The 27,063-nt window shown below is 32.2% G+C and overlaps 2 protein-coding genes across 4 annotated transcripts in view; one reads left to right on the top strand and one right to left on the bottom strand.

Moving 5' to 3' along the window:
- LOC140671478 (very long chain fatty acid elongase AAEL008004) lies at positions 1–26,259 on the bottom strand. Of its 2 annotated transcripts, none has more exons than XM_072902804.1 (5): positions 25,654–26,259; positions 14,245–14,585; positions 9,009–9,146; positions 6,988–7,230; positions 1–2,963 (listed from the first exon to the last, which is right to left on the bottom strand). In XM_072902804.1, exons 2-5 carry the CDS (start codon positions 14,581–14,583, stop codon positions 2,784–2,786), a joined length of 900 nt encoding a protein of 299 aa, XP_072758905.1. In that variant the 5' UTR covers positions 14,584–14,585; positions 25,654–26,259; the 3' UTR covers positions 1–2,783. The 2 variants fall into 2 exon arrangements, with proteins under 2 accessions (XP_072758905.1, XP_072758906.1); XM_072902805.1 differs by lacking the exon at positions 25,654–26,259 and adding an exon at positions 25,294–25,629.
- Positions 2,876–27,063, top strand: part of Sit (stuck in traffic) — a 58,633-nt gene continuing 34,445 nt past the window's right edge. Inside the window, exon 1 of one of the 2 annotated variants that reach the window (XM_072902802.1) lies at positions 2,876–3,014. The gene's annotated coding sequence lies outside the window, so the exon portion shown is untranslated. Of the gene's footprint in view, positions 3,015–6,344; positions 6,484–27,063 lie in introns of those variants that run through there. The other variant, XM_072902803.1, reaches the window with a different exon arrangement.

The following is a 27,063-nucleotide window of genomic DNA, read 5'->3' as shown; positions in this document are numbered from 1 at the left end:
TAGGATCTATAAGTATATTTTATTTTTATTATTACAAAAAAAAAAAAAAGAAAAATACAATATGTACAAGACGGCGCTCGTCGTACGCAAGTGAGCGGCAATCCTAAGATTGGAGGTAAAATTAGCGTCTCGTATCTCGAGACTTAATAACTTATCTCATTAATTACAATTGTTAAACCCCCTCGAGTGTGTGGGTTGCCACGTGCTGACGTTCGCGATCACTTAATGCACGCAGGATGCGCACTCTCTGTGCCCTTTATACCTGCGCAGCTTTATCGAGGCAATCGATAAAATAGAGAAAGCGCCGCAGGTCCTCTCCGACGGCATCGGGCCGTGAGTATCCACGCCGGTTCCGATCGCTCTTCATCGCGGTATTCATCTCGCGTCTCGCTATGTATCCCGTGGAAGCATAGTAATGACAGTGGTGAAATATATTACGTAGCGTAAGGTCGCGCGGGGTTTCCTTTATATATTATATTACATGAAATAATAAATATATCTCTATATTGCACCTTTTTCTTTGTGCCTCATGGAATGGTGAGTTTGACAGAACGAATCGAGCAATAATAAACTAAATTTTCCCTCTATGTATTGTACATACGATTTCGATAAACTATAAGTTCCTTATAAGTTCGTAGTAATTACTGGTGGATTTTTCGGACGAAAATTATGCAAACGGAATTTATTAAAAGTGCATTGTTGATACGTAAATTCACTTGTATATTAACTGTTCCATTTTAATTTCTCATAATTCTGTAAACCCGCATTGCAGTATGTTCAAGAGCCTACTTAGCATCGGCGAGTATACAGTATTTTCTGATCGCCCTTTTTCTCGTACGACACGAAATCTTGTGACAGCGTGTCTTAATTTACATTACACATTTCACATTTTGAACTTAATACAAATATTAACTTATTAAATTCTTTCTTCAATTCACACACGTATAGTATATAATAGACTACAATTTACTTGTATCTATAAAAATTATATCAAACAGTGTATATTATATATAAAACATTTTCAAATTTTTAATTTAATACTTTACGTTGATTGCTTTCTGAATCATGTGATTATATGTTATACTTATTTTATTCTTTATCAATAAATACATATCTGGATAATTAATAAGTACATTAATAGCAGGGACACATTGAGCTTAAATATTCGCATACCCCATGATATTTTAGATAGATAGATCGGTATTACGCTTTTTACGCTACGGAATTATTTAATTGATTAACAATTTTTCTTATTATAACAAATCGATGCAATACAATGGCATCACATTGAACGCGCATAAAGATTCGGCATGTAAGAGATTCAGGTTCTGCAAAAGATTTTTTGACACAAAATTAAAATTAAAATTCCTAAAGAAAAGAACATGAATCAAAAGCGCTCGCGATAATACCACAAACGCTTAAATGGATCCATCGATATCGATCATTTAACTGAGGACAACAAGTTTCCACGCGTGCGAATACTATTTTTATATTTACAGTTCTACTTACACGGAATCGATGGACCATAATTTTTATAAAATGATAAGAGTTATGACACACACTGAGGACCGATCGGTATGCTCGGTACACGATAATTCCGAGCTTCTGAGATACGATCGTACTGAATATCATTTTCAAGATAGATAATTCTAACATGGCAAAGCGTATCCTTGAATTATAGCTGTAATTTCACATAATTTTACACATGTCCATTTTATTATTGTTTGTATATTATTTCAGTTCATTTTCAATGTTACTCTCTTCAAGTTTTGTTAATTTTTAACTTTAAACTTTAAAACTTTTTTTACAAATTTTATTTTGTGTAGATTCATTTTAACTATTATGCAACATATTGAACGTTTTTAAACTCTTGAACAATAAAAAAAAAATAGATATTAGAGACCGATTGAAGGATGATAAAGACATTATTTTTGAAACCGATACTTGGGAAGTATCGGTCCAAAGTGTGCGCGAGACCTGAGATGTCCTGCGGAGGGGACACGAGAGGTGTAACGAATAAGAAATCCTCTTCCTTACGGAAGTAATATCTACTGCTCCGCAACCAGTGAAACATTTGACCTCGATCCTTTTACCGGAAAGTTGTGTCGGAAGCCAATACGGTTTATGTCTGTGCAAACGCGACCGAAACAGTCGTATTAACAAATAAAAGAGATTTCTAATGTACACTCTTTCCTGTATCATCCCAGATTTCTCATTGTACATATATCGTTTTTCCGAACGGATACGAGAGTTTGATATGAGCATTAACCTATTGGCCAACTGACTCGTCGTCTTCATTTATCAGTTTCTCTTGCCATTATTAAATGTTTTCGTTACTTGCAACTTTGTAAATTTTACTTTTATATATATAATTATTTTATATACAAGGGAAAATTTTATAAATATTAAAGTGTTGGCAATGCACTCTTTACTTGTCTCGTCACATCTTTTTATCCTTGATAATTTTATCACTTTTAGAATACATTAAAAATTGTGATATTTTCCCCATTGCATTGATCTTTAAAATTTTCTTTTTGCAACTGCATATTCTGAATATATTTATATATATATATATATATATATATATATATATATATATATATATATTTATCCGTCGGTATATTAACGAGCACAGAAATAGGCTTTCGAAGTTGATTTACCGGTGTGGAAAGGAGCATTTGAACATTCGAACGAATTTGTGGCATGTGTGTATATATGTGCGTATTTTCGTTCAAAATGGGAACGAATGAATATTTTTTTCTTCCATTTGTCCTTCATGTATTCTATTCAGCCTTAAGTTCTTTCGTAGACTTTCCTCTACGATAAGCAGTCCTATAAAAGTCAGAGAAGAGCACGATGAAGATCGACGAGTGAAGTAGAAGAAGACCCGCCACCAGTTTCGGATAACCGCAGTCGAAAATGAGGGCCTGCGCGCTGTGCACGAATACCACGAAGAACTGCACCTGAAAGTTAATGCAGAATTAATCGGACACTGGAAATCATGAACAAGTATGGTGAGTAAGAAGAAAAAAAATATTAATAGCTAATAATAGCAAATCTAGAAGAGTGGGAATTTAAGTTTCGAACGTATAAAATCTATATAATTTGCAAAATAATTAATTTAATTTTATATCTTCTTTTTTTTTTATACGCCTCATTCTTGTGCGTATATTCTCGGTTTAGTACTCTTGATTTCGTCACATTTTATACGTCGTATGTTATATCTCTTATACAAAGATCTTTTTCTCGATTCTCTCTCTTGCACAGTCGTGTTGCGCATTGGTTCGTTCAACTTTGTAACACGAGTCACTTCATCAAGCAATTCGAAGAAAATGCGCCAATATACATTATGTAGCAATATACCCATAAATCTATTCCCTACCACATTCGTTCTTTTAACGATCGAGAGGCCGATCCGTGAATGAAACAACATCAGTAGTACGGACAAGAGAGACTTTTGAACCTTTTGAATACAGTTTACTTTGTAACTGATATTTTTTGCAAATTATTTTTTTAACCGGTACGATAAAAAAGTCCATTCAATAGGACGTCACATATAAATGTCAGACACCGTTAACCGACTTATAGAAAGTACAGGTACAGGTACATGTATGTGTGTGGCCGAGTTTTCGCGCACCGACAGCTAAATTCACCGAGCGTTCATTTGATAAAAACCTGCCATGCTTTATTATTGAGATATACTTTCGGTACCAATCTATTCTAATCTGTCCCTCCTACGTGTGTGTGTGTGCTCAAAGTATATACGAAACAAGACAGTTGCGAGAGCGAATGATTGTATTTCACGAGCGAACGTTATTTCTAAGGAATTATATTCCAAATATTTTAAAGCTATTGAAATTAAATACCAAGGATATCGTCAGAATTATAAATAAGCCGAGGAAATAATTTTTATATTGTGCCATTTGCGATTGGTATTTTACGAATCGCGTGATTAGAATTTCTTAAACTGTGAATAATTCTCTAAAACTTTTTAACTTCTACTCGTATTTAAATGTCAAACGCCTCGTTATTAGATTTATTAAATCGAGAGAAAAGATTTCTTTATTGTAGTACTCTAATATTTAATTAAGAATATATGTGCAAAATTTGTTTGACTGATTTCAACCGATGTTGAAGTAACTTATTATATCATTTTCTCTATAATTTGTGTAAGTACCAATATATCGTGCAATATATAAATTAACATTTACAATTGATATATCGCATCGTACGTGTCCCAGATGGATACCACCTTGCTAAAACCTTTTCTTTCATTTTTATTTACTTAAATGTCAGATATCTTGCTATTAGATTTAGCAAGATAGTTGTGAAAATATATAATATTTTCTGTTGGTGCATAAATGTACTTCGAATCCTTTATGAAATTGATTTCAAAATATTGCAAACGAAATTGCTCATTATTTTATTAAATAACAAACCGATGCGTATGTATAAGTTTCGGTTATATTTTTTTAATCTCTTATTATCACCGAATATTTGTAATTATTGTGTTTATTTGAAAAATTATATATTTTTTCAAGTTCTCTGTGTCGCAATAATCGATTTAGCAATTGCGGTTTGTTAAAGGATCAAATAACCATGCAACTTATGTACTGTTCTATTTAAAGTAGTTTCGCCATCGAAACTTCTTTTTTTTCTAAATGCTGACTATATCCTTATCTATCCACGCGTTCTCTCGCAAGATGGAACTTCTCGGAGGTATAGCGCGAACACAGAAGCGAGTACACCTGTACCTCGCATGTGGTGGATCGATGGTCTTGCGAGATAAACCGGGATAAATGAGTATTTAGGTGAGGCTTCGTAGGTATGCGGCCGGTTCGCGATGCCGGTTACAGCGGTGACGACGACGACGACGGCAACGGCAACGGCAACGACAACGAGAACGGCGTTACTACAGCGATAGCCGCGACGGTGATGATGATGATGGTGTCGCCGGGGTGGGGTGATGGTGGTGGTACAAGACAGTGTGTGCCACAGTACGGCATATCGGAATGCCAAATTGTTGCGCCACCGCCAGCGTGGTCGGCCGGGTCCGGTGGCCGGCTTTAAAGCGAGGTCTAGTCAAGTCGAATTGCCCAACGCGCGCGCGTTGTACTTTTCACTTTCCCTCACCCTTACCTTTCGTGCGCACACACGGCGTATGAAATTTTGCCTAGGTAGAGACCGGGACCGACTGATCTCTAACGAGCATGAATGTATGCTGGGCCGATGGCCCAGAATCCGCGAGCGATCGCGAGTTCGTTTGAGCAACGTTATTATATATCCAGTGAGAGGGGGAGGTGACCGCGCGCGTGCCTATACTTTGTCAAAAATTTCCCTTTTCCAGCAATCGATCTTGCATATTTTTCTCGATTCAAAGAGATATCGATGAGAATTAGCGAGTTTCGTTGTGAATGATATTATATATTCGTATATACATAACTTGAAAATTGAAAAAAATCTTCTAAAAGGAAATATCTCTAAATATAGAGAAGAAAGAGAGAAATTTGAGAAGTTATACTTGTTAAATGTTTTAAGCGGTATAATTGATATAGTAAAAAAATTTTAGTAGGATTTAACTTGATTTAACGAATGTAAATAAAAATTGATGATTTTAAGAATTTTAATACTCTTACTTTGCTTCTATGCATTTACAATCTAAATTTAATATTTTTTGCTTAAAAATAAATAACATTCATGAATTAAGAATATATTAGGAATAAATTAATATAAGAATACGCTATATCTTCGCATAATTTATTTTAATCTCACGCAAAAAATATATCTTTTTACAGGCTTCTCGTATACTGTAAATGCAAATTCGATGTAGTATTCATTACAATTTTTGCATTAAAATGTACGATTGATTTAAAATCGCCACGATTATTGTAACGAGAAACGCCGAACTGTTGCGAGACCAGTTTTGGATCCTAAACCGCAACCAGTAACGTGGCACGCAAAAAACCGGGTAATGAAAAGTACGTTCTATCATAGATACTTTATATCGTAGACTTTTAGTGCGAAGTGAGGGCAATTTTAGACAGTTATATTAAAATTTCCTATTTTTCTCTCTTACTTTTTCTGTTTAAAAAAAAGGCGTTAATTTTTTATTAAAATATAAATTTATTTGTTTTATATTGTTTCGTAATTAACATGTATTGATTTTTATCTAAAAAACCGTTGATATTTTATTAGTGGAAGAAAGACAGATATTGCATCGAAAAGTCGACTCGTAGGAGGAAAGTAAACACGTTACATATCTTAAAAGACAATTAGCATATTTTGCATGCTACCGATGCACACCTTTTAAACCTTTAAGGCAACGGGTCAGTAGTGCTTCTATCCATTCACTTTCAACGACGCGGATTATTATCGTGAAATTTGCGTTGTGCAAGAAGAAGGTATCACTTATGGGTTTGATCCACGCATTGAGAAAATCGCCCAATACTGTCGCATACGGTCGCATTTGAAACATTGGATCACGTGCGTATTTTTACAATTTTATACTCGCCCAGAATCTCACTCAACATTCTTGTGCCTACTTGTGACCGACAGGCATTGAATCGAATTATACACTACAAATTATATACTGCACGCATTGCGCTTGAGAGGGAGAAAAAAATCTATCCCAGAGAACGCACAATAAATTGATCCATTTATCAGAACAATAGTGACTAACAATGAGACCTTTGAAGAAGCTGAGGATTTTTTTTCAGTTTTATTTATATCGAATATGTAGCTCATTCTATAATTCGGGACAATTTTTTCTCTCTATAATTTTATGCATTAAATTGTGTTTTTTTATCTGTATAATAACAGATAAAAAATGTTTTCCATTTGTTATTGATTTTATGTCTTTTGATTCGGTCTGAATATGTCGTTTAAAAATATTGCATGTATTTCGACTTGATTTAATTTTTTAATTCCGTTCTTGAAATATAAATATTAATTTACAAAAATATGTGTAATTTAATTAGATTTGCTTACCAATTGTACTGTCGTCAAGTGCTTCTTCCACCATAGGTACTTTTGATATTCCGGTCCCATGGCTGCTAACATATAATACGCGTACATGATCACATGAACTGCGTTGTTTATAAGATTGCCCAGAGTACCGTGACCGCCCGCAATAAATTTCACGCATATCCACGTCTCCAAAGGTGTGAGAGAGTGATGGTATAAATGTAGGAATGTTACTTGGCTGTCCTTCTTACGCAACACGAAGAATATCTGAAATTTCAATGAGTAATGATGTTACGATATTTTCTGAGGTCGCAATTTCCTGTCACTCAGCTTAGGTCTAGATTCGCTGACCTATGATTTACATTGGAATGTGTCTGTATCATCATATTTAATTCGTATTAAATGGATTGAAGATAATACATTGTTAATTTTAAAACTATAAGATTAAGTTTAAAAAAATTAGACATTTTCACAAGAAATTGAAATGCTTTCTATTAAAGAAAATTATTTATTTATTAAGAATTATTTATATAATTTATTTAAACTTTTAAATATATATGTAAAATAATTTATTTTAATTTTTTTAAATTTACTTAATTATATATATATTTTCAAGAGTGATAAGCTTTTCAACATGAAAATATATAACAAAAAGTTATTAATTATTTAATGTAAAGTATATTTAGAGAAGTGGATGATACTTTACTTTTGTGTAATTCAGCAAATTAAGTATTATAACATATATCTTATATGTCTTTTTGAAAAGATCCGTGTTTATTATAGTGCGAAGATTTTCCTCATTCGAATACGACAGATGCAACAGTGGCAACATTTGCTATCAAAATTGTGCAACAAAAAAGTCCGTTTCGCGATGATTCCTATGTTTGGTTGGATTTCGTATGCGCGCTATTGAAAGCCTAACAGGCACTTTCTCTCTCTCTCTCTCTCTCTCTCTCTCTCTCTCTCTCTCTCTCTCTTTCTCTTTCTCTCTCTCTCTCTCTCTCTCTTTCTCGCGAGGGTAGGTAGGTAGGTAAACATCCACTTCAATTGTTGGTTCCTTCGGTCATGGTATCTAACAAATACGGTCAGCGATCGGCTGATTAAATCTTATCTGCTCTTTTTATCCGCCAGCATGATTGCGTGCTCGACAAGCAATTCGGTGCTGACTCGTTCGCGCTAATGGAAACGATTGCTTAAGGGTTATTGCGTTGCAAAAAGGAACGTATGTACGTGATTATCCGATTTTTGTGAAATAGGCTAACTGTGTACTCCGTCTTTTTTCTATTTTTCTATTTAGTATGCATGCGCGTATCTATCGCAAGTACAAGATAGTTCACTAGATCGCGTGTTGTAAATTACAAAAATATGCAGAGAGAGAGAGAGAGAAAGAAAGAATTTTTTTACGAATCAAATTTTAAGAGTGCAAATAAAAACTAGAGTCTTGTTCTTTTATTTTAGATATATTTAATTTAATAGATTTTTTATATGAGTGAGAGCTTCTTATTATATCTATCAATCTTCTTATATAACTATCAATTTTTTAAACAATTTTACAAATTTCATTATTCGACATTAAGATTTTTATTCATTTTTTTGATTTATTATAAATAATAGAGGATCTTGTTTTAAGAAATTGAAAATATTTGATTAATAAATATATTCTAAAGCTAATACGCTTCTCGATAAAGATAATTTTGTTTCTTATTTTAAATGTTTTGATGACACCATTTTGAAGAAAATTATGTTTACTATGACGAACATTTTGCGTGAGATATCTTTATTATTCATTAGAAACCAACATAATTCTTTCTTCATTTTTAATGTTATATTTTAATAATACATTTTATTTAGTCCTGCTTAATTATATGTTGATTCGATTAATAATATATATACATATATCTATATGTTTATTTTATTAGTTTGTCTTTTCTTAAAGCTTGAATAATTTCTCTTTAAAATTCCTCGACTCGATTTGTCTTTTGCATAATTATTATTATTATTATCTGATTATCTACGTCATGCGAATATTTGAAAGCAAGTCATACCGTGTCAGCGAATTCCGTAAATTTGCTGATGAAGTACCACCAACAGAGGTTCGCCATTCTCAGAGCGGATGGATTGTGTGAATAGTCAACCGGTTGACACTTGTAACTGTAATCAAGTAGCCATCCGGACATCAAGTGCTGTAAAAAAATAGAAAGCATCTGATTAGACGTACATCAATTAACTCTAATAAAATAATTTTGACTCTTTAGCGGCATCGTAAATCAGTTAAAGATAATAATATGTTGTGTCAACTAATTAATTTCGATATTTACAAGAACTGTTTAAATATTTCAATACAATAAGTTGATGAAATATAATTTTTTGTATATCGGTTTGAGCAAACATTTGTTTTATTTCCCAATATTAGGTCGCAGAAAAGATAACTCTGCTTTCTCTGCAAAGAATGACGAAAGTTAAACATGCCTTACAAAATTAGGACATTTGAAAAACAATAATACAATTTATAATTTTAGATAAAAAATTATAGAAATATTTTATAAGAAATTATGTAATAATTTTCTTTATATAATACTTTTTTTTGGGCAGATACGTAATCGTAAACTGCGTCGTAAATAAATATGATATTAATATTATTCATTAATTTGGTGAGTTCTAGATTTGATGAGTTTTAGATTTAGTTATAAATGTTTGTTGTGAATATTTCACGATATATTTTATTATTTGTTTTATTGTTAGTACAACAAGTGGCTAAACTTAAATTGGTTTCAGGAGAAACTATGCATTTTAAGGCCGACATGTTCCGTTTTACATATTTTTGTATATATTATCTACTTAATATTTGCATAATAAATTTATTTTTTATTTCTGACATACACAGATTTTAAAATTTTTCTTTCTTATAATTTTTGATAATTTCTCATTCAGTTTATTACAATTTGTTATTTTAAACAGTTTAAATAAAACCTCAGAAAGTTATGAAATTTATGATAAATTTTTAACGAAAAAAAAGTCTTTTGAAATAGTCTTATATATTTAGAAAATAATAGTATATATGCATATATATTCTTACTGTCATTAATTGTTCTTGAGATATTTTATAATATGTAATTCTACAATTAACTTTTGTATTATTATTTGAATTTGTTGATTCGCTCCTAATACTCTTTATTACTTCCTGTATTATTTGTATTGGAGCTTTTTACTTGATTTTTTATATATGTATATAAAATATATATATAAATACTTTCTAAAAATACGAATATTATGGTTTAAGAATAAAAAGATATATAATAAATAAGAATATATACAATTTATTTGTATACATTTTATACTGAAACGTTTGTGTGAGCTTTGCTTTTTTTTTACCTTATTAATCGGCACTTGACAGTGATGACTCACGTGTTACTTTACTTGCTACTATGTAAAAAGAATAGCTGTTTTATATATATGTATATATAAAGGTGTGTGTGTGTGTGTGCGTGTAAAAGATTATATGTTTTGAATGAATTAAAATATTATCGCATAACTGAAAGAATAGAAATATCTTGACAAGTTTTATCCGATTTCGTGCATATAAAAAGCTTTCCCGATTGACTCTCTAACAGAAACGGCAGTTACTGCGGTTAGTCGTTTCTACAAAATAAACTTTCGCGTAGTTGCAACCGTTCATTATCCATTCCATTGCGCATGAAAAATCGTTTCTTGTTGTTGTTTGACCTTCTATACAGAATTTTACGTTGTATTTTTGATCGTACGACGTAGGAGTGGCAAACGAGGCTTAGCACTTTATGGAAAGTCGAAAACAGGATGTCTCGTCACTAACGAAACGCGTATGAGTACATAGATTGATTGAGCAATGGCAAGACTGTAGTCGATATGAAATACTATATTTCTGCATATTTGCTGTCACATTCGAGTATTCACATTCATTGTATGTAACAAATGATACGGAAATAGTAAATATTTTTTAATATTGCAATATTCATATATATATATGCTTGCATTTAAAAAATATTTTCTATAGAAAAGTATTTTCTATTTTCAAATTTCAAAAAATATTTTTAAAATTTTAGTTATTGAGTAAAAATCTTATCTGATATTTTTTTTGTATACTTACATATTTTAAACTTTTAAATTAAAGATCGTCAATAAAAATTCACATAATTAATAATACATGTAAACTTGCACTATCGATACGTGAAAATCGCGATATTAAAAATATTTAAAAAATAAGAACTATTTACTCTATGTTTGAAGTAGAAGTAAAAAAAAATCTCTTTGATAAAATACATTCGCTAAAAATATGATAAAATGTTATAGAAATGACAGCTACAAAATGTAAGTGTATGAATTAGTTCGCTATGTCGAAGATCAAAATGATTGACTACAAGCAAAAAAGGAAGAACAGATTATGAAATTAATATTCTAATCAGATTATTACAAAGCGGATGCTTTCGTATTTTGGTAACCTTGTACAGAACAAGGTTGCTAAAGATATTTGCTACGCCTGTTATGTGGTAATCAGTAGATCAAGGTTACTTGTAAAGAAGTGGAGATTGCATCTCTACTACTAGAAATGTAAATTCTTTATTACGAGCAAGTTTACCACAAAATTTACGAGCAGAATTAACTTGCTATATATCTAATTAATTATAGCTCATGACAAAATAAAACTTTTGTTTAAGTTTTAAAGAAAATATTTCTTTTAAATGTTTTTGTCTTGCTTATATATATATATTATTATTAAAAATCCCTCTGAAAATATTGAAATTATTATATTTACACCCAATAATTATATTTTCTAAATTTGAAATTAAATGTACGAATTAGAAACGGTATTGATTAAAAAAATTTTATCAAAAAGTTTTATATGAGAGAATTAAACCTTTCTTGATTAATTAATTAATTAATTCGCAATTTTTAAAATTTTAATGGGATATTTACTGATGCTTTGTTTTGAAATTATAATGAGCACATGTTTCATCAAGAAAGGAATTGTTTAAAGATATTTAATAGATTATCATGAGTTTTTTATAATTTTTAAATACTTGTTTGTTCTTAATGGCTTCTGTGAACTTGTGACTTTAAATATTAATTTTTACAATAAAAAATCACCAGTTTTTTATGGAGACATTACTATTATATATCAGAAAATATGAATGTGCACAATTATTGCCGTTTTAATCGCCTAACATCTATGATTGTTAATCTAGAAAACATATAATTTATCTATGTTAAAAATTGTTATATTAAACAATATTAAATATTATTAATTATGAAATAAAGTCAATTTAACAGTTATAATCAGTAATTAAATTAAGATAACTAAATTTAATTCATAATAATTGAAAAGTTGATTGAAATAGGAATCTTCCCCATAATTTGTTTTATAAATATCTTTTGTGCAAACATTATGCAAAATTTATGTCTCTGGTCATCTAACTGGCTCATTTCAAGTCAAATTGTTGAGTTTTCATTTTTTAATTTTATTATTACATTATTTTTTAACGAATTTTGATTTTGACATGATACAGTTATTTGAATGAATAAAGCAATACTGTATATATGGTAGTGATATAAGACACTTATTTATCGTACCTAATACGATTGATTGAATACTGTATATATGTATTTAATTAACACTGAATAAAGTTGAATTAAATACGTATCTTTTGGGAATTATCGCACATGGTTGTCGCGTGATCGCGTTGACTTTTCGCGTAATATAATTGAAGTTCTAGGTCGAAGTTTCTTCCTCGATCTCTCTCTTTCTCTCTTTATCGACGATTACGCGAACTATTCATCATCTCCTTTCACCGTCACACTTTGTTAACCGTAGCAATCTCGCGAGTTCGTTCGCGGCTGTCCGTTTCGATTCTTCATCGTCATCTCCGCGACTAGCGATCCAATCCTTTTCGATCTCGCTTATACACGTTGTACTATACGACGGCACACTTACATCGTGACCTATATAACGAGGCAGAAGTTGTTTGACCGGCTTCGATCGCCGATCGAGTCCTTAGATCCTGACGGATCGTTAAGTGCTCATGAACTTTGCGCGTCGTATTTTCTTGTATAGCGGGAATCTAATGATGGCTACAAGAAGACATGAAAGTCAAGGGTGACTTGGACAAGGTCGTATCAAGCTCTCTCTCTCTTTCTCTTTCTCTCTTTCAATTACTCACTTATACACACATACATGTACTCTCTCTTTCTCTTCTTTTCTTTCTCTCATTCTCTTCCTTGTTTTTGCATTCCTCGCGAGCACGTTTTCCCGCCCAAGGGTTACATGATCGCAAATTATACGATTTCTAGCTCGTGTGCCTCTTTGTTGAAGTATCTACTTTCATGAGTCTCTCAATAATCATTTCGTACTAATTTATCTAACGATTGTATCTTCTTCAACATTTTTCTTGTCTAATATTTTGGTTTATAGATTTATTTAAAATTTACCAACTTTTTAAATCGCTTAAAACCAAATAATTTCCTTCGTTTAATACCATTAGCTTTTATTTATTAATATATGTTATTACATATATAAAACATTTCATGTTTAGAAAAATAAAATAAAATTATTCTTATCGAATGTTTATCTATGTTGAGTGATATCAAAAATCTTAGATGAAATATATTTGAAATATTTTTCATCTTTTTCATTGTATTAATTGTATCTTTTTCGATTTCTCAACTACATTTCATAAGACATGTAAAATATACAAATTTTGAATCCTATAAAACTTTTTAAAAATTTTAGTAGGTTTATTAATATTGGAGATTTGTTAGACGAAACATGTCATTTATAGAATTTATTTAATTTATTATATTATTGAAAACAACACTGTACAGATTGTCTGTTCATAAATGTTTGAACAAATATATTGCAATTAGTTGAAGTTACAAAAAAGTTTAATAAGAGAAATTTGTACGACTTTGAGTTTTCTACAAAGTTCATGTAAAAGAATTCTTTATAAAAAAATTAGCATAATTTCATTTTAAAGAATAAAGATGATCATCATAATTTGAAAAGGCCATGAGTACAAAAATTTTTTACATGCATTTGTAGCAGCCTCAAAAGCCGCGCAAATTTTTCTTATTATAAATTTTCTTGTAACTTCAGTTGCGAGATATTTGCTCTGGTATTTATGGACAGACACTATGTGTATGTTGATTTTATATTGATAAGAAAATCATAATTTATTTCATTTCTTTAAAAAGATAAAATTAATTTTATCATTGATTACGTAATAGTTGTAGAAAATTGGAAAATTCTCTTACCTCGTACAACATCCCTAGCGAGAAGACGACTTGAAATGCGTTATACGCTACCAGAACATTTCTAAGTTTGTACGGCTTTCTGTTGGCCATCATACGCGGGCCGAATATGACAACGCCATATATATAAAGGAGCACGATGAGGATAGTCGGTATAGGCGAGTCCATCAATGGCCAGTCACTGACACGTGGATCCGAAACAGTCGTGAGAATTTCCGTGTATTGATCTAGGGCCATTTTAACCAGGCCCTGAGCACCTACGAAGGTTCTGTTTGAATCCGTCATCTCGAGCCTGAGCTCCGGCTCCCTTTCCGCTACTAATTCTGCTGCCGCCGACGCCATTTCTAGAAAAAAGAAAAACCAATATTGTTAAAAACTTTACATTTAATTAAATTTAAAAATTCAAAAATTTTACATGCTTTATTAAATCAGAATTTTTGAATATAATCAGAAACTTTATAAAAGTTATTGTGTATTTTTATTTTACATAGAATAAATGATATATTGATGCAAAATATTGATTTACCGGATTAAATGACGAGAGACAAATATCTTAATGTGTGGATAATACAAATGTGAACGCGAGAAATATGTGTTATTTTCGAATACTATTAAAACGTATGTGTTACTCGTTATTTTTTACAAGTTGAGAATGTGGAAGAGCGGCAAGCCACTACTTTGATAGAAGGATTAATGTCCTTGTTAAAATCTCGTGGAATTTCAAGCTTTTGCATATATCTCAAGGCTGTAATAAATACTTCGTCTGATCCGGTTCATTGTCGGATATAGTTTGTAGTCGCGTGGGTTACGCTTAGTTGCGCCCGCGATCCGGGCTCCAGTTGGATTAATTTCTTTTTCAAGTCAGGTCTTGATATTTACAATTTTAATCTGGCAAGGCATTCTACAATTTTATCAAGTTGTCTAGTTTAGTCTTTTATTTCTGATCAAGAAAATTGGACATTTTATAAATTATTAATAAAATTGAATAAATTAAGATTTATCAGAAATAAAAAAATTATAATGTAATTGTAGATGTATAATGAATTCGAAAGAATCAATAAATTTTTAAGTCTCTTTATATATATACATATCGACGATTAGGATTAAAATATATATATGTTTTAATTTAAATTTAAATTATTAATATCCTAATATTTTTTAAAATTTATTTCAGGTAATTAATACATATTAAAAAATTAATATTTATTTTTTTATCAACGTGTGTTTTTCTTTCTATGCATATGCACTTATTGTGTGCCATGAGACTAAATTGTATTCTCTCAAACGATGCAATTTCGCAATCGTGCGAGATTCGTGAATAACTCTTTCCGCTCACGTTGACGCGCGTAATTACACATACGTGTAATTCTAATCATCGATGGAAGCGAGTCCTACCACACATAAACATTAACGCAACGGGTTGGGTAGTTTGTCGAAGACGTCATTAAGAATCCTCGTGTTATCGCGAAGTCATCAAAGTACGCTTTCGCTATGACTTTATGTACGGATGTCAACCAGTCTTTTCTCCTTTCCTCTCTCTCTCTCTCTTTTGTCCTTTTCATAAATCACCTCGTATTTTTTCTTTGTCTCGTTTTACACATGATCGAATAAATTACTGCGTCTTTATTTTATAAGTGAATACAATGATGTCAAAAGGTTGTGAATATAACGTCATATTGCTATAATGATTAAATATTCATTAGAATTGTAGACATAATTAATTTATTAAAAAAAAATTATATATATATATATATATATATATTAATATAAATTATTAAATATATATATTTAATAAAATATTTAATTAAAATAAAATAATTAATTAATATAATAACATATTAAAATCATATTGTCCGAGAGCTTCGGTTTCTGTCGAAAAATCATTATTAATCAACATCGCAATTAGATATCGAACCAGGATGATGTACGCAGAACAATATCATGTATATCTGCTTGGTTCGCTTGAATATAGAATCATACTTGACATTAGAATTTGATTTATATATATATATATATATATTAATATAATGTTGATTTATAATGATTTTTCGACAGAGACCGAAGCTCTCGGACAATATGATTTTAATGCCAAACACAGATTAATATGTATCAGCGGATTTCATAGTAATCAATATAATGTGCATCAAATTATGTACATACGTGAATCTGTAATCTTCGAAATAAGATGAGAAGAGAAAAAAAAAATCAATAGCTAAAGAAAAAATAAACCATAATTTTTTTTCGGCTTGTCATAGGTTACTTCTCCGATAACTTTTTTTTTATTATACATATATGCATGTCTAATCATGTTTACGAACATTTGATTTGATAAGTTCTTTGCATAATCGCGGAATAGTAACGTTGCGGACAATAATTCAGTATTGTGCGTCACATGTTCAGCATTTTGTCGCGTCACGTATGTTTCAAGATTTAGAGCTTGCCGTTATTACTGTCGTAATTGTTATTGATCGATGAACAGCATTAATTCAAGGATGACACTTCCTCGCCGTTCATCGCGACAAAAATTTATATCACGTAATCCATACATTAATATCATTTTACCATATGGTCATTAGAATGCGTTTTCGTAGATCTGACAGTTTGTGTCAGATTATTATACGTGAGTCGCGCGAATTTTCATGTGTGACAACTGATTTGTGTAACGCGACGCAGGAGACAGTTTGTTCTCGTAAGAGATCGTAATCGCTTAAATCATTTTTGCAGTCGATTTTCACTTCCGCGCCCGATTTAAGATTTCACGTAATCACCTTTCGGAGACTTTCGAAGCATTTTTTTTTCCACTGTCACGTTGGGTGACGCCGGCTAATCGAAGGGAATAAAATTGCAAGAACAGCCGCGACTACGTCTTCGCAATTTGTAACACTCGGTTGCTTATGATTTCCGTATTTGTGATGTAACCCGGACACTTTCGGTGGACGCGCGAGCTAAGTATTATTATTTTTTGAAGATAGTTTAGAGAAAATTGCGTCCGGCACAAGAGAAGAAAGATCGTAACGACAATATCCTCACAATTTGATTACTCATGATTTCCATAATCATGATGCAATTGCAATATGCATTTTCATGTTAGGCATTAGAATCTTTTAAAGAACGTTTTCTCGTATATACGTAAAATTTACCGTACATATATTCTAAAATTATCGATTTATTATTCAAAATTTTGCAAAAAGCCAAATTCTATAAAACAGTTTAAAAAATTCAGACATCTTTATAATCTGTTTTTACTATATTTTCCCGAACTTTTGTTTTATTTTTAATTATCATGTGTAGCTCTTTGTTTAAAAGAAAATCCTCGGAATAGTCGCTCGTAATTATTATAATATTAAATTATTAAATTATGTCAGAGATTTCAAATGATACGTGATTGGAGAAGCAATTATGCCAAGGATCTTAGACAATGAAGCCGCACATACGAACAATCTTGTCCAATTATACGAACAAAGAATATATTGTGTTTATCGTAATATTATTGCTATATACTATTGCATTTATCCATGTGCATGGTTATCGAAACACGCTTATACATCTCGTTTATAAAACGGATACGGGGGATGAGCAGGTGGCAAACAGACCAGAAAAATAAACGAGCCGCGATTCGATCATTGCCGCGGCGGCTAGCACGGTGTTTTGAGGCTAGCAGAGAGTGTTTTTGCACTTGCGTAATTGATATTGCATTTCCGCGGACTGCGAAAATTGGAGTAACGGCTATACGTGACTGAAGGTTGCTCAATGTCGTTGCGTGGCCCTTCGCCTTTTTCTACAACAGCGGCCAGTTTTTACCATCACTTTTTACATAGCGCACACGCGTGCGCGCATGCATATGTATACATACGTATGTATGTGCGTGCATTGCGTACGCGCATTGTCCTGAAACGGAGAGACATCGGTTGTCTTGGATTCGCGAGCAATCTTCCTTACATTCCGAACCTCTCAATTTCGCGTCTCCGAATGCGTGTTGTTTAAATGCGATGACGTTCTGCCGACGATGTCTCAATGTTGCTTATGATGAGGATTACGCAAAAACCCATTGCACTCTTTATAAGGAGAATCTGGGTTAACGATCAAACTATAAGTTTCTACAAATATTTCTATGTTGCCTAAGTGAAAGTATTGTACACACTTTCGTTAAATTTTAGATTTTTAATTAATTTAATTTTGTTCATTCACCTTTGCTGCGCTTGTATTATACACCAGACGAGAATTCGCAACTATTGTACATTTAATATTTGAATTTTATCTCATTATTTATCGTTTATCTTTAGTTTTTTTCTACGAAACTATAAATTATCTATAGAGTAAAAAATTGAATAATTTGTTTATATATCAATTTATATTAATTATATACTTTATTGAATAAGCGAAAAATCTGTTGTTTCCAATCATGAAAGAATAAATTAAACAATAGTAGATAGTATCAGAAAATAGATATTTTTTATTTCGGACGATTAGAAAATTTTGAGAGAGAGCGAGAGAGAGAGAGAGAGAACGATGCCTTTGTATTTATATTTATATAAAAACTTGAAATCTGTATGTGTGCCATTGGATTGTGAATCCTTCAAATTATTCACTTAACTTTACCCAATAGCGTCATAATATCATCAAGTTTATTTGTCGGGGAGAGCGGTGGATCGTTAATCCGACGAGGTTAATAGTGGCACGTGTTTTACGCGAAGAGTCCGATATGTGAATCCTGATTTGCATCGTTTCATCTCGGTGAACATCTCATCTCTCGTTGCTGGTACACCGCGTAGACAGCGTGATCCGTAGAGTAAAACGGTACTTGTTACATAGAGAAAGTCTCTCGCGACCGCGAAACTACGGAGAAGATGAGCTCAGGAGAAGGTGGCAAGCAGAGGGAGACGGAGAAAGAGAGAAATGCCGTATAGCCAGTGTCGTCGAGTTCTCTCTCAACGAGAGAGAATTCCGATAATATGATGGCAACATCCGTGCGGGATGGCTCTTTGAGTTTAGTGGGTAAGTGGGTCGTCTCGACCGTTTAATTGCCGATCGGCCTCTGGCCGCATCGGCTGTATAACATAAATGTTTGCCGTTGATGCCGTGCCGGGAGATGTGGATTCTTCCTTTTATTCTCTCCTTCCGTGATCTTTTCTTCTCCCGATCTATGCTTCGCACTTTCTCAGACGCGACTACTCTCTTCCCTTTCGCGCGCGCACGTCTCTCCTTATTTTTTGCTACTAATTTTTTGCCGATCAACATTTTAACGCTCGTGTATCACCTTTGCTTGCCGTTGTCGAGGTATTTTTGACATTTCGACTAAAGAGAACATTCATCTAATCTTATTTTGTCATGTCATTCCGTAAAAATTGATATATATTTTTAATTCATGTAACTTAAGCTCTGCAAAGAAAGTTAGAAGAGCTTATTATGTTTTAGTAATATTTATTATGCATATGTATGTGAATGTTGAATATCTAATCTTATGAAAAATTTGCATTGCGCTTCTCTTTCTCGTCTCGTTTTCTTAGCCGATTAAAATCCACTTTGCTACGTCAGCTTTCTGTTTCTTGTGTCTAATAATTGTTTAGTAATATTTTTAATAATAGTTAATTGAAATCGATTAATTAGAATTTACTTAATGGCATTGTTGGCTTATGCAAGAAGAATGCGATTAATTCAATTGCAAGCAGGAAATTAAGAAATTGCCTGGTCTTGATACGGCTTATTGACCGGATTACAATCGTGTCAAGAAAGCACATCCGTAACTAATAAATAAAACGTCAGAACTAGTATTAAACGTAACTGCGACAAAAGAACAATTCTATCTTCCGCCGAGTGTTTTGTGAGCCGGTTTTATCATCTCTCTGTTGTCTTATCTTTTAATGTTATTTTTACACGCTCTCTCTTTTGACAAACAAATGTCATCGAATATTGTGTCAATAAAATTATTTATAAAGTTATTATATTTTTATATACTTCGAATCAGTTGAATATGACTAATTAAATATTAATTATCTTTCTCTTCTAAAAATTAAAGAAGATTATTATAGTGTCATAGAGTCGTTTATTACACTTGTAGAATTAATTAATTATTGCGAAAGAGAGAAATAGAGCGCAATATTTTGTATACAATTATTATAGAGCATATGATGTTTATTTTGATCTTTATATCTTCTCCTTTGTTCATTCTTGTTCGATTTAATATCTCTTTAATAACATGCTCACTGCGATTCATTATCGATGTTTCTTTAACGGTTGCTCTTCCTTCGTTATTGTGCCCGCAGTCAGAAACGAACGTCCTATATCGCAGAACGGGTTCTCTGTCGATTTGTTCGTTATACGTCATCGTGTAATTCTTTTCTTGTATATGAAAAAAAAACGGGTATTATTCACTAATTTCTCCGTGCTACTAGCCTGTTCTTGCGCGATCGAAATCTATCGACTTTTAGGAACGGTTTTCACCGCTTTACGAGAGTAACGACGTCATTTATTTAGAAACGTCTAAGTAAAAGCGCAGATTTATGATCACATTATGAATGAAATGATGATATAGTATTCAGAAATATATCTAAAATGTACGAAATATAAAATTGTAATACATTTAATTTCAAATATCTGACGGGTTCGATCAAATTAACACGAGATTATACAAGATTGTGGCAAAGTCCAAGATTAATGATGAAATATAAATGTGATGCCGCAATATTTTTTTATTTTCATCCTAGATTAATTGATCCATTTTTGAAGATTTTATAATACTTTTTAAGGAGAAATAGAGCGAGAGGGTAGTAAAGTGCCTATGTTAACAACTTTATAGTCAATAGGTTGTCGCCGAGATTTAAACCAATAAAAAATTACTGACATTCTCCTCTCTAAATTATTTATCCTTCAGATCGTTTTCTCGAGTTTCAACATTCCTCTTTTATAGAAACATAAGAAAATCTGAATAGTCGATTGAAGATTTCTTTTTTTTTTTTTTTTTACAAAGAAAATAAATTTTGATAATAATATGCATATGTATATATATTTTGCAACAATTTACAGTGTTTGCGTTCTTTTTCGAAATTTATAATTGAAATTTATTGCTTAATGTGACGATTCTATTTGACTACCAGATGAGGTACAATGAATATAACGATTGTAACTTTGAGTGTAACTTTCTAGCTTTTCATACATCGTTCTTGTAATTCTTTCCTGCATCTTTATCAGCTGATCTTTTAGGGGCACTTGTAAGGGAGTTAATTATGAGGCATGTCGCAGTTTCCAATTTGTCAGTCTAACGTTTTATTTCAACTTCGTTCCCAGTCAATGAAACGTAAAAATCGTACTTGACTGACGTGAAAGCACGTTTTTTCGATTAATACTGTTTCTACATTAAAATTTCAGGTAGAACTCTCGCTAATTTTGTACTGCTTGTTATAAAAAGCTTATAAAGAAAACAAATTTTTGTAGCTGATCGGGAAACAAAGTCTTTTTCTCAATAATTGTATTTTGAGAGGGAAAATCTATACATTTTTCTCAACATAATATTATTATAATTCATTAAAATTTTAAGTTTAGGATGTCGTATTCAGACTAGATTAGATTAATATAGATTGATGTTGTCAAACGTTAAGTGCGTAAATTAAAAGATTATTGAAGGAGAAATGAAAGCATCGTTATCGTTAACAACTCGAAAGTAATTGCCTGCAATTCTCAAGTGTTTCAATGTCCTCGATTTGGATAAAAGCAACGATACGTTAACGCTCTTTCGAAATTCTGCAATCTTTGTTGGAGAGATCTTAGCCTTGACTAGCGTAAAATATCTTTAGAGCTTTGCAAAGAGATGTATTGTGTCATATGGAATCGTACGTTAATCTGTAGTGTAAATACGAGATTTATTTCTTTCTTCACTTCAACACTTTTTGCATCGTGATGATCATTCATCTCGGCAGAGACTAATGAAGCATTTATATTGTACTTAATCAGATAATTATTTTATCATTTTTATTTATCTAAAATTTAATGAGGTAATAAAAATCTCAAGGATACTATTAAAGCTAATGAACTTGAAGAGCGCTAAAATAAAATAGCTTAAAATAGCTTAAATCTTTTTCTTGATTTATTTGACATTGAAATTAAATTTTAAAAACTTGGTAATTGAAAAATTTCGCAATCGACATAAAAATTATGCATATAATACATACATCGAATATGAATTCAAATAAATTTCAAATATTGATCATATTCAAAGTTATTGGAAGATTTATATAACATTGTTTGTTCATAATATTATGTACCGTATTATCAACTTGTTATCGAATTTTATATTTGTATACTTTAATTCGTATAATATACCGGATAATTATTGTAACGATACATGACATTTTTTTTATGTTCGATATCTCAATAAACTACGTTTACGCACGATCTTTTTGTTTAAGCATTGATCGGCCGAACAAAATATAATATTTTGTCATAATATTTTATATAAAAAATATTTTATGATATATTTGACTCAAAATTATCTGTAAAGAAATAATGAATTTGTTAGCAAATTACGTATTATTAGATATATAATTCAGCTATAAAAGCTGTGTTCTGATAAGTTTTCATAAAAAAGAAAAAAAGATTTTCTTTAATAGCACATGCGTATTTTTAAACAAATTGACATTTACGATGTTTTTTATAAATAAATCGTATATTTACATTTTACGAGTTATTGGAGATTGAAAGATTATTTTTCGCTTTAAATAATCACTTTGACTGGAAAAAAATATATAAAAATTCATCAATGTCCGTACAAATAATACATACTGTTGTTGACGTTTATAATAAAATTCTATTATATTAATACAAGGCAATCCAAAGTTTAAAATGAGAAAAAAATATCTTTATCTTTCCTAGATGTAGTAAAGATATTTTATGATTCACAATCAAAGAAAGAAAAGCGGAAAATGATTATTATCATGGTCATAAGTTATTTAATTGCGTATTAGAAAATAAAGAATGTCAGATAATTAGCTTATCTATCTTTTTTTATTCTGATCTTGTTTGCTCACTTCATGAAAGACAGTTGTTAATAGTTAAGTCGATATTATGTATAATACATAATAATACATAATATACATATATACATAAACACATATAATACATAATAATGACTTCTCCTTTTACTAGAATAATATTATTGTTTATTTGCATTTAGCAGAAATGTAACCAGTTATTACATTCCAATTAAATGATTAGATCTCAAATAATATATTTTTTTGCTGTGCATCTTGCGGATCTAATTAGATTCGAATGCTACAAACAGTAATGAAGTCCAAGGGTTTTGCTAAAAAAATTCGAGAACTTTTTTAGCGTCGCGCGTAATCTGCCAATATTTTATCTGACTTCGCTTCAAAAGGGCAGACTTCGTTTTTCCCTCGAATACTCGAAATCGTATTGCTATTAAGAAACTGGCTCGAAAACGGTCCAGCGACCTTGTGCCAAATATTACGGCATGCTTCGAGACGGTTGTGTAATGTGACGCATTTCACGTGCCTGGACGCACATACGTGGGGGTTACATTATAACAGGTAGTTGACCATGCAAAGCGAACGCACGATCGTGTACACAGACCAGCGAGAAGATCTTTGCGGGACAAGTGTTTCTACAGAGTTTGAGAGAAAGGATCTTCTTTCTGTCACCTGCCGAAACAGCATATATGCAGTATTTACGATAGGGCGAAACACTTTGAATTGAGGCAACTACGACGTTTCTTACGATGGAAACGTACACATTTTCCATCGTAATTATGAAATACAAGTACGTCTGCATTTTCAAGATTATATGTATATTTACATTATTCAAACATTAAACGTACTAATAAATTGTGAAATCCGTCAATTATTTAATGAAATTTGTTTTCTCTCTTTCTCTTTCAATACTCTTGTAACATCTCTTTAAAATAAAAGTATACAAGTAATAAAAGAAAAGTATAAATTTTTAAATATTTTTGTACATATATATGTAAACATACATTTTATTATATACATATTTTATGAAAATTTTAAATTATATTACTATATACGTGTGTATTTATTTATATTTATTATAGTATTTATTATATTAAATATAATTTGTTTGTTAAAAATCATAACACATTCTTTTTGCTGAAATATTGCGCATATTATTTGTAAAAAGATGACTTTTGCAAGGTGCGATTAAATTTGACCCATTTTTGATAGAATAATTAAAATATTATAGCAAAGAGAGAGAGAGAGAGAGAGAGAGAGAGAAAGAGAGAGAGAGAGAGAGAGAGAGAGAGAGAGAGAGAGAGAGAGAGAGAAATGGGAAAGAGAGAGAGAAGGTTAATGTCAAAATTGACGAATGTGACATTTTTTCCAAAGAACTTACTATGATGTGAGAATATACATGTGACACAGTTAAATTGTGATGTAGTTACGCCGAAGAAAATTTACCTGTTCCACTTTATCGAGTTACGAACAGGATACAATTTAGACAGTAAACAAACAATGGTTACTTTCGCGACAATTTTCTATCCGTTAATAGAATCTATTTAATTTCACTTTTCTTGCATGTTAAATTTTTTGTGTATTTTTTAAAATAATTATTTCTATTTTTCGAAGAATTAAAACTTGAAATTAATTAAAAGTGAAATTAAACAAAACGCGATAATCATCGATCAGTATCCGGAAAAAAATGTTAATGTATAATACATATATTTTGGCGGAAAATAGTCGTTGCAGACAAAGTTGAAGATATTGTCAATATTTAAATGCTAAATAGGGGAGTTTTGAATATTAATGAGCCTGGCGTATAAAATAAAAATGACTTAATTGCATCTGTGGATCCGTTATTACATCATCAATATTATAGTATGTAAAACTATTTTACGATCTTTTCATGCTATTAGTCTGTGTCATTTAAGAGAGCAGAAAACACTTTGTAGGAAGACTCTTTGTTTTTTTGTTTCTTTTTTTCTTACGATAATACTAGCATACTATTTAATTTGTAGTCAGATTGCGTGCGACCTCGGATGTTAAAATGTATTATGCGCATTAATAATGATGTAATATTTTCACTTACTTGAGGAAAACACGTAAGATAATAGAAAAAAAAATATTTCTCCGGCACAGAATTGTCTTTGATATTCCTAGTCCGATACTGACAGATCCCGTATCGTAGTTATTCTGTCAAATTGTCTTCAACTTGTGTAACCTTCTAATACGCTGTATAGCTTAAAGAAATGTAAAAGATTCACTCGAGAACACTCGATACACAGGAATTTTTGCAGTGCAGTTTCTTTCTCAGCCAGCTCGCACGCGTACGCGTGCACCGATCCGTTTAAGGACTCGGCCCGATTTCTCGCGGCGGAAATTCGTTCGCAGACTGTTCGCTCGCTCGCGTGTTCCACTCTCCTCCCCGAGATTTCCGAAATGCGCTTACCTTCCGCTTACGCTCCGCCGTATTCGATTGTCGATCAGAAACTGGCCGAGCACTTCGCACTTCACCACTCCTGCTCTGTTGGCTACTTCGAAGCCACCGATCCCTGGCGTGATTTATTGGTGCTGCATCAAACCCGAACGACGCATCAAACGGATCATCGGAGACTCGTTCGCTCGACTCTCGCACACTTCCCTCGAACCTGGCAGACGCGTCGTCGACCGATGCGGCGGACACTGGTGATGGATACCGATCGCGAGGGGATCCCCTTCCGATGAGCGAAGGGTCGCGGAGGCTCGGAGGGAGGCTGTCGTCACTCTGTGCACCGATCGCTCACGCGGTTTTTTTTCCTCTTTCTCGCGGGATCGAAAAGAAAACTACACCTGTGCGTGTAGATAGCTACATATACTCCTACGATCGCGTACGCGCGATCGGTGCTGGTCGCGCGGCGCACAATGATCGGTCCTCAGTTTTGTGAAGATCGGCGAGGTCGCGCACCGAATCGAGACGCGTTTACGCGCGTGTACAGTGCGGACGTTCGTTCGTGTGTGCGTGCGTGTGTGCGCTTATGGGTCCAACGGCCGATGCTGCGGGAATAGTCCGCGGCGCGGTAAGTCCGCGATTTAAGTATTGGCTAACTCAAGTGGGGTTTAAGCGCGTAAGAGCTCGAGGAGGGGCTGCACCGATCGGGGACCTACCAGGTGATCGTCTGCGAACCCCGCGCCGCGCTCAGTCAAGGTCGCTTTTCTCAGGTGGCTATGTCTGGAGGAGAAGAAAGGTATCTCTTCTTGACGATGTCGACGTACCACGGGCGTGACACCCTTCGGCCAAGGTCACATACCGTTCGAAATACGTCGCGCCTCGGCTGAGGACCGACGAGGACCGTCGAGGCCAATTCGAGAAGTGGACTGGTATTCCCCAAAATCTTTTTCGACGTTCTCTTGGTCATCAATCATTCCTACTAGTTTCTTTCAATCGATGTCGTATACTTTTTTTTATTTCTTAGAGATTTCCGGATATACGATCGCTTTTATGAATCTCAGTAGTATCTGTCAAAAGTCAATGTCTTTTCCTCTTAAAGATTGACGTAACACGTGAGTGTAAATACTTTGCGATTATATAGTTGATTCTACTTGCAGAAAGGATATTGAAGTAGTTGCAATTTTTCTAATGTAATTATTTTTTACTCTTCTTGTATATTTATTAGCAGTGTAATACAAAATATGTCAAGGTTACTGAGAAGTAAGTACATCTTATTATTTTATCAAATTTTAATCAAATTTGTATGAAACTGATATCGATATATTTTAAAGCTATAAGCGGTTGAAAAGAATAGATTTTTCTTGTAAATTAAATTTTGAAAACAAAAAATTTCTAATAAATTTGAAATAAATTCAAGTCTAATAAAATTAT

This window comes from Anoplolepis gracilipes, chromosome 11 (genome assembly GCF_047496725.1).
Source record: "Anoplolepis gracilipes chromosome 11, ASM4749672v1, whole genome shotgun sequence".
Taxonomy (NCBI): domain Eukaryota; kingdom Metazoa; phylum Arthropoda; class Insecta; order Hymenoptera; family Formicidae; genus Anoplolepis; species Anoplolepis gracilipes.
Note: the sequence above shows the minus strand (reverse complement) of the source record. Positions and strands in the feature narration are given on the sequence as shown.

Bases quoted from the DNA above. Each gene is read 5' to 3' on its own strand.
- LOC140671478 (XM_072902804.1), bottom strand. From the start codon at position 14,583: ATGGCGTCGGCGGCAGCAGAATTAGTAGCGGAAAGGGAGCCGGAGCTC. The intron at 9,147-14,244 runs GTAAGAGAATTT...ATTTTTTTACAG, and splicing joins CGCTAGGGATGTTGTACGAG to CACTTGATGTCCGGATGGCT. The intron at 7,231-9,008 runs GTATGACTTGCT...TTGAAATTTCAG, and splicing joins TTACGGAATTCGCTGACACG to ATATTCTTCGTGTTGCGTAA.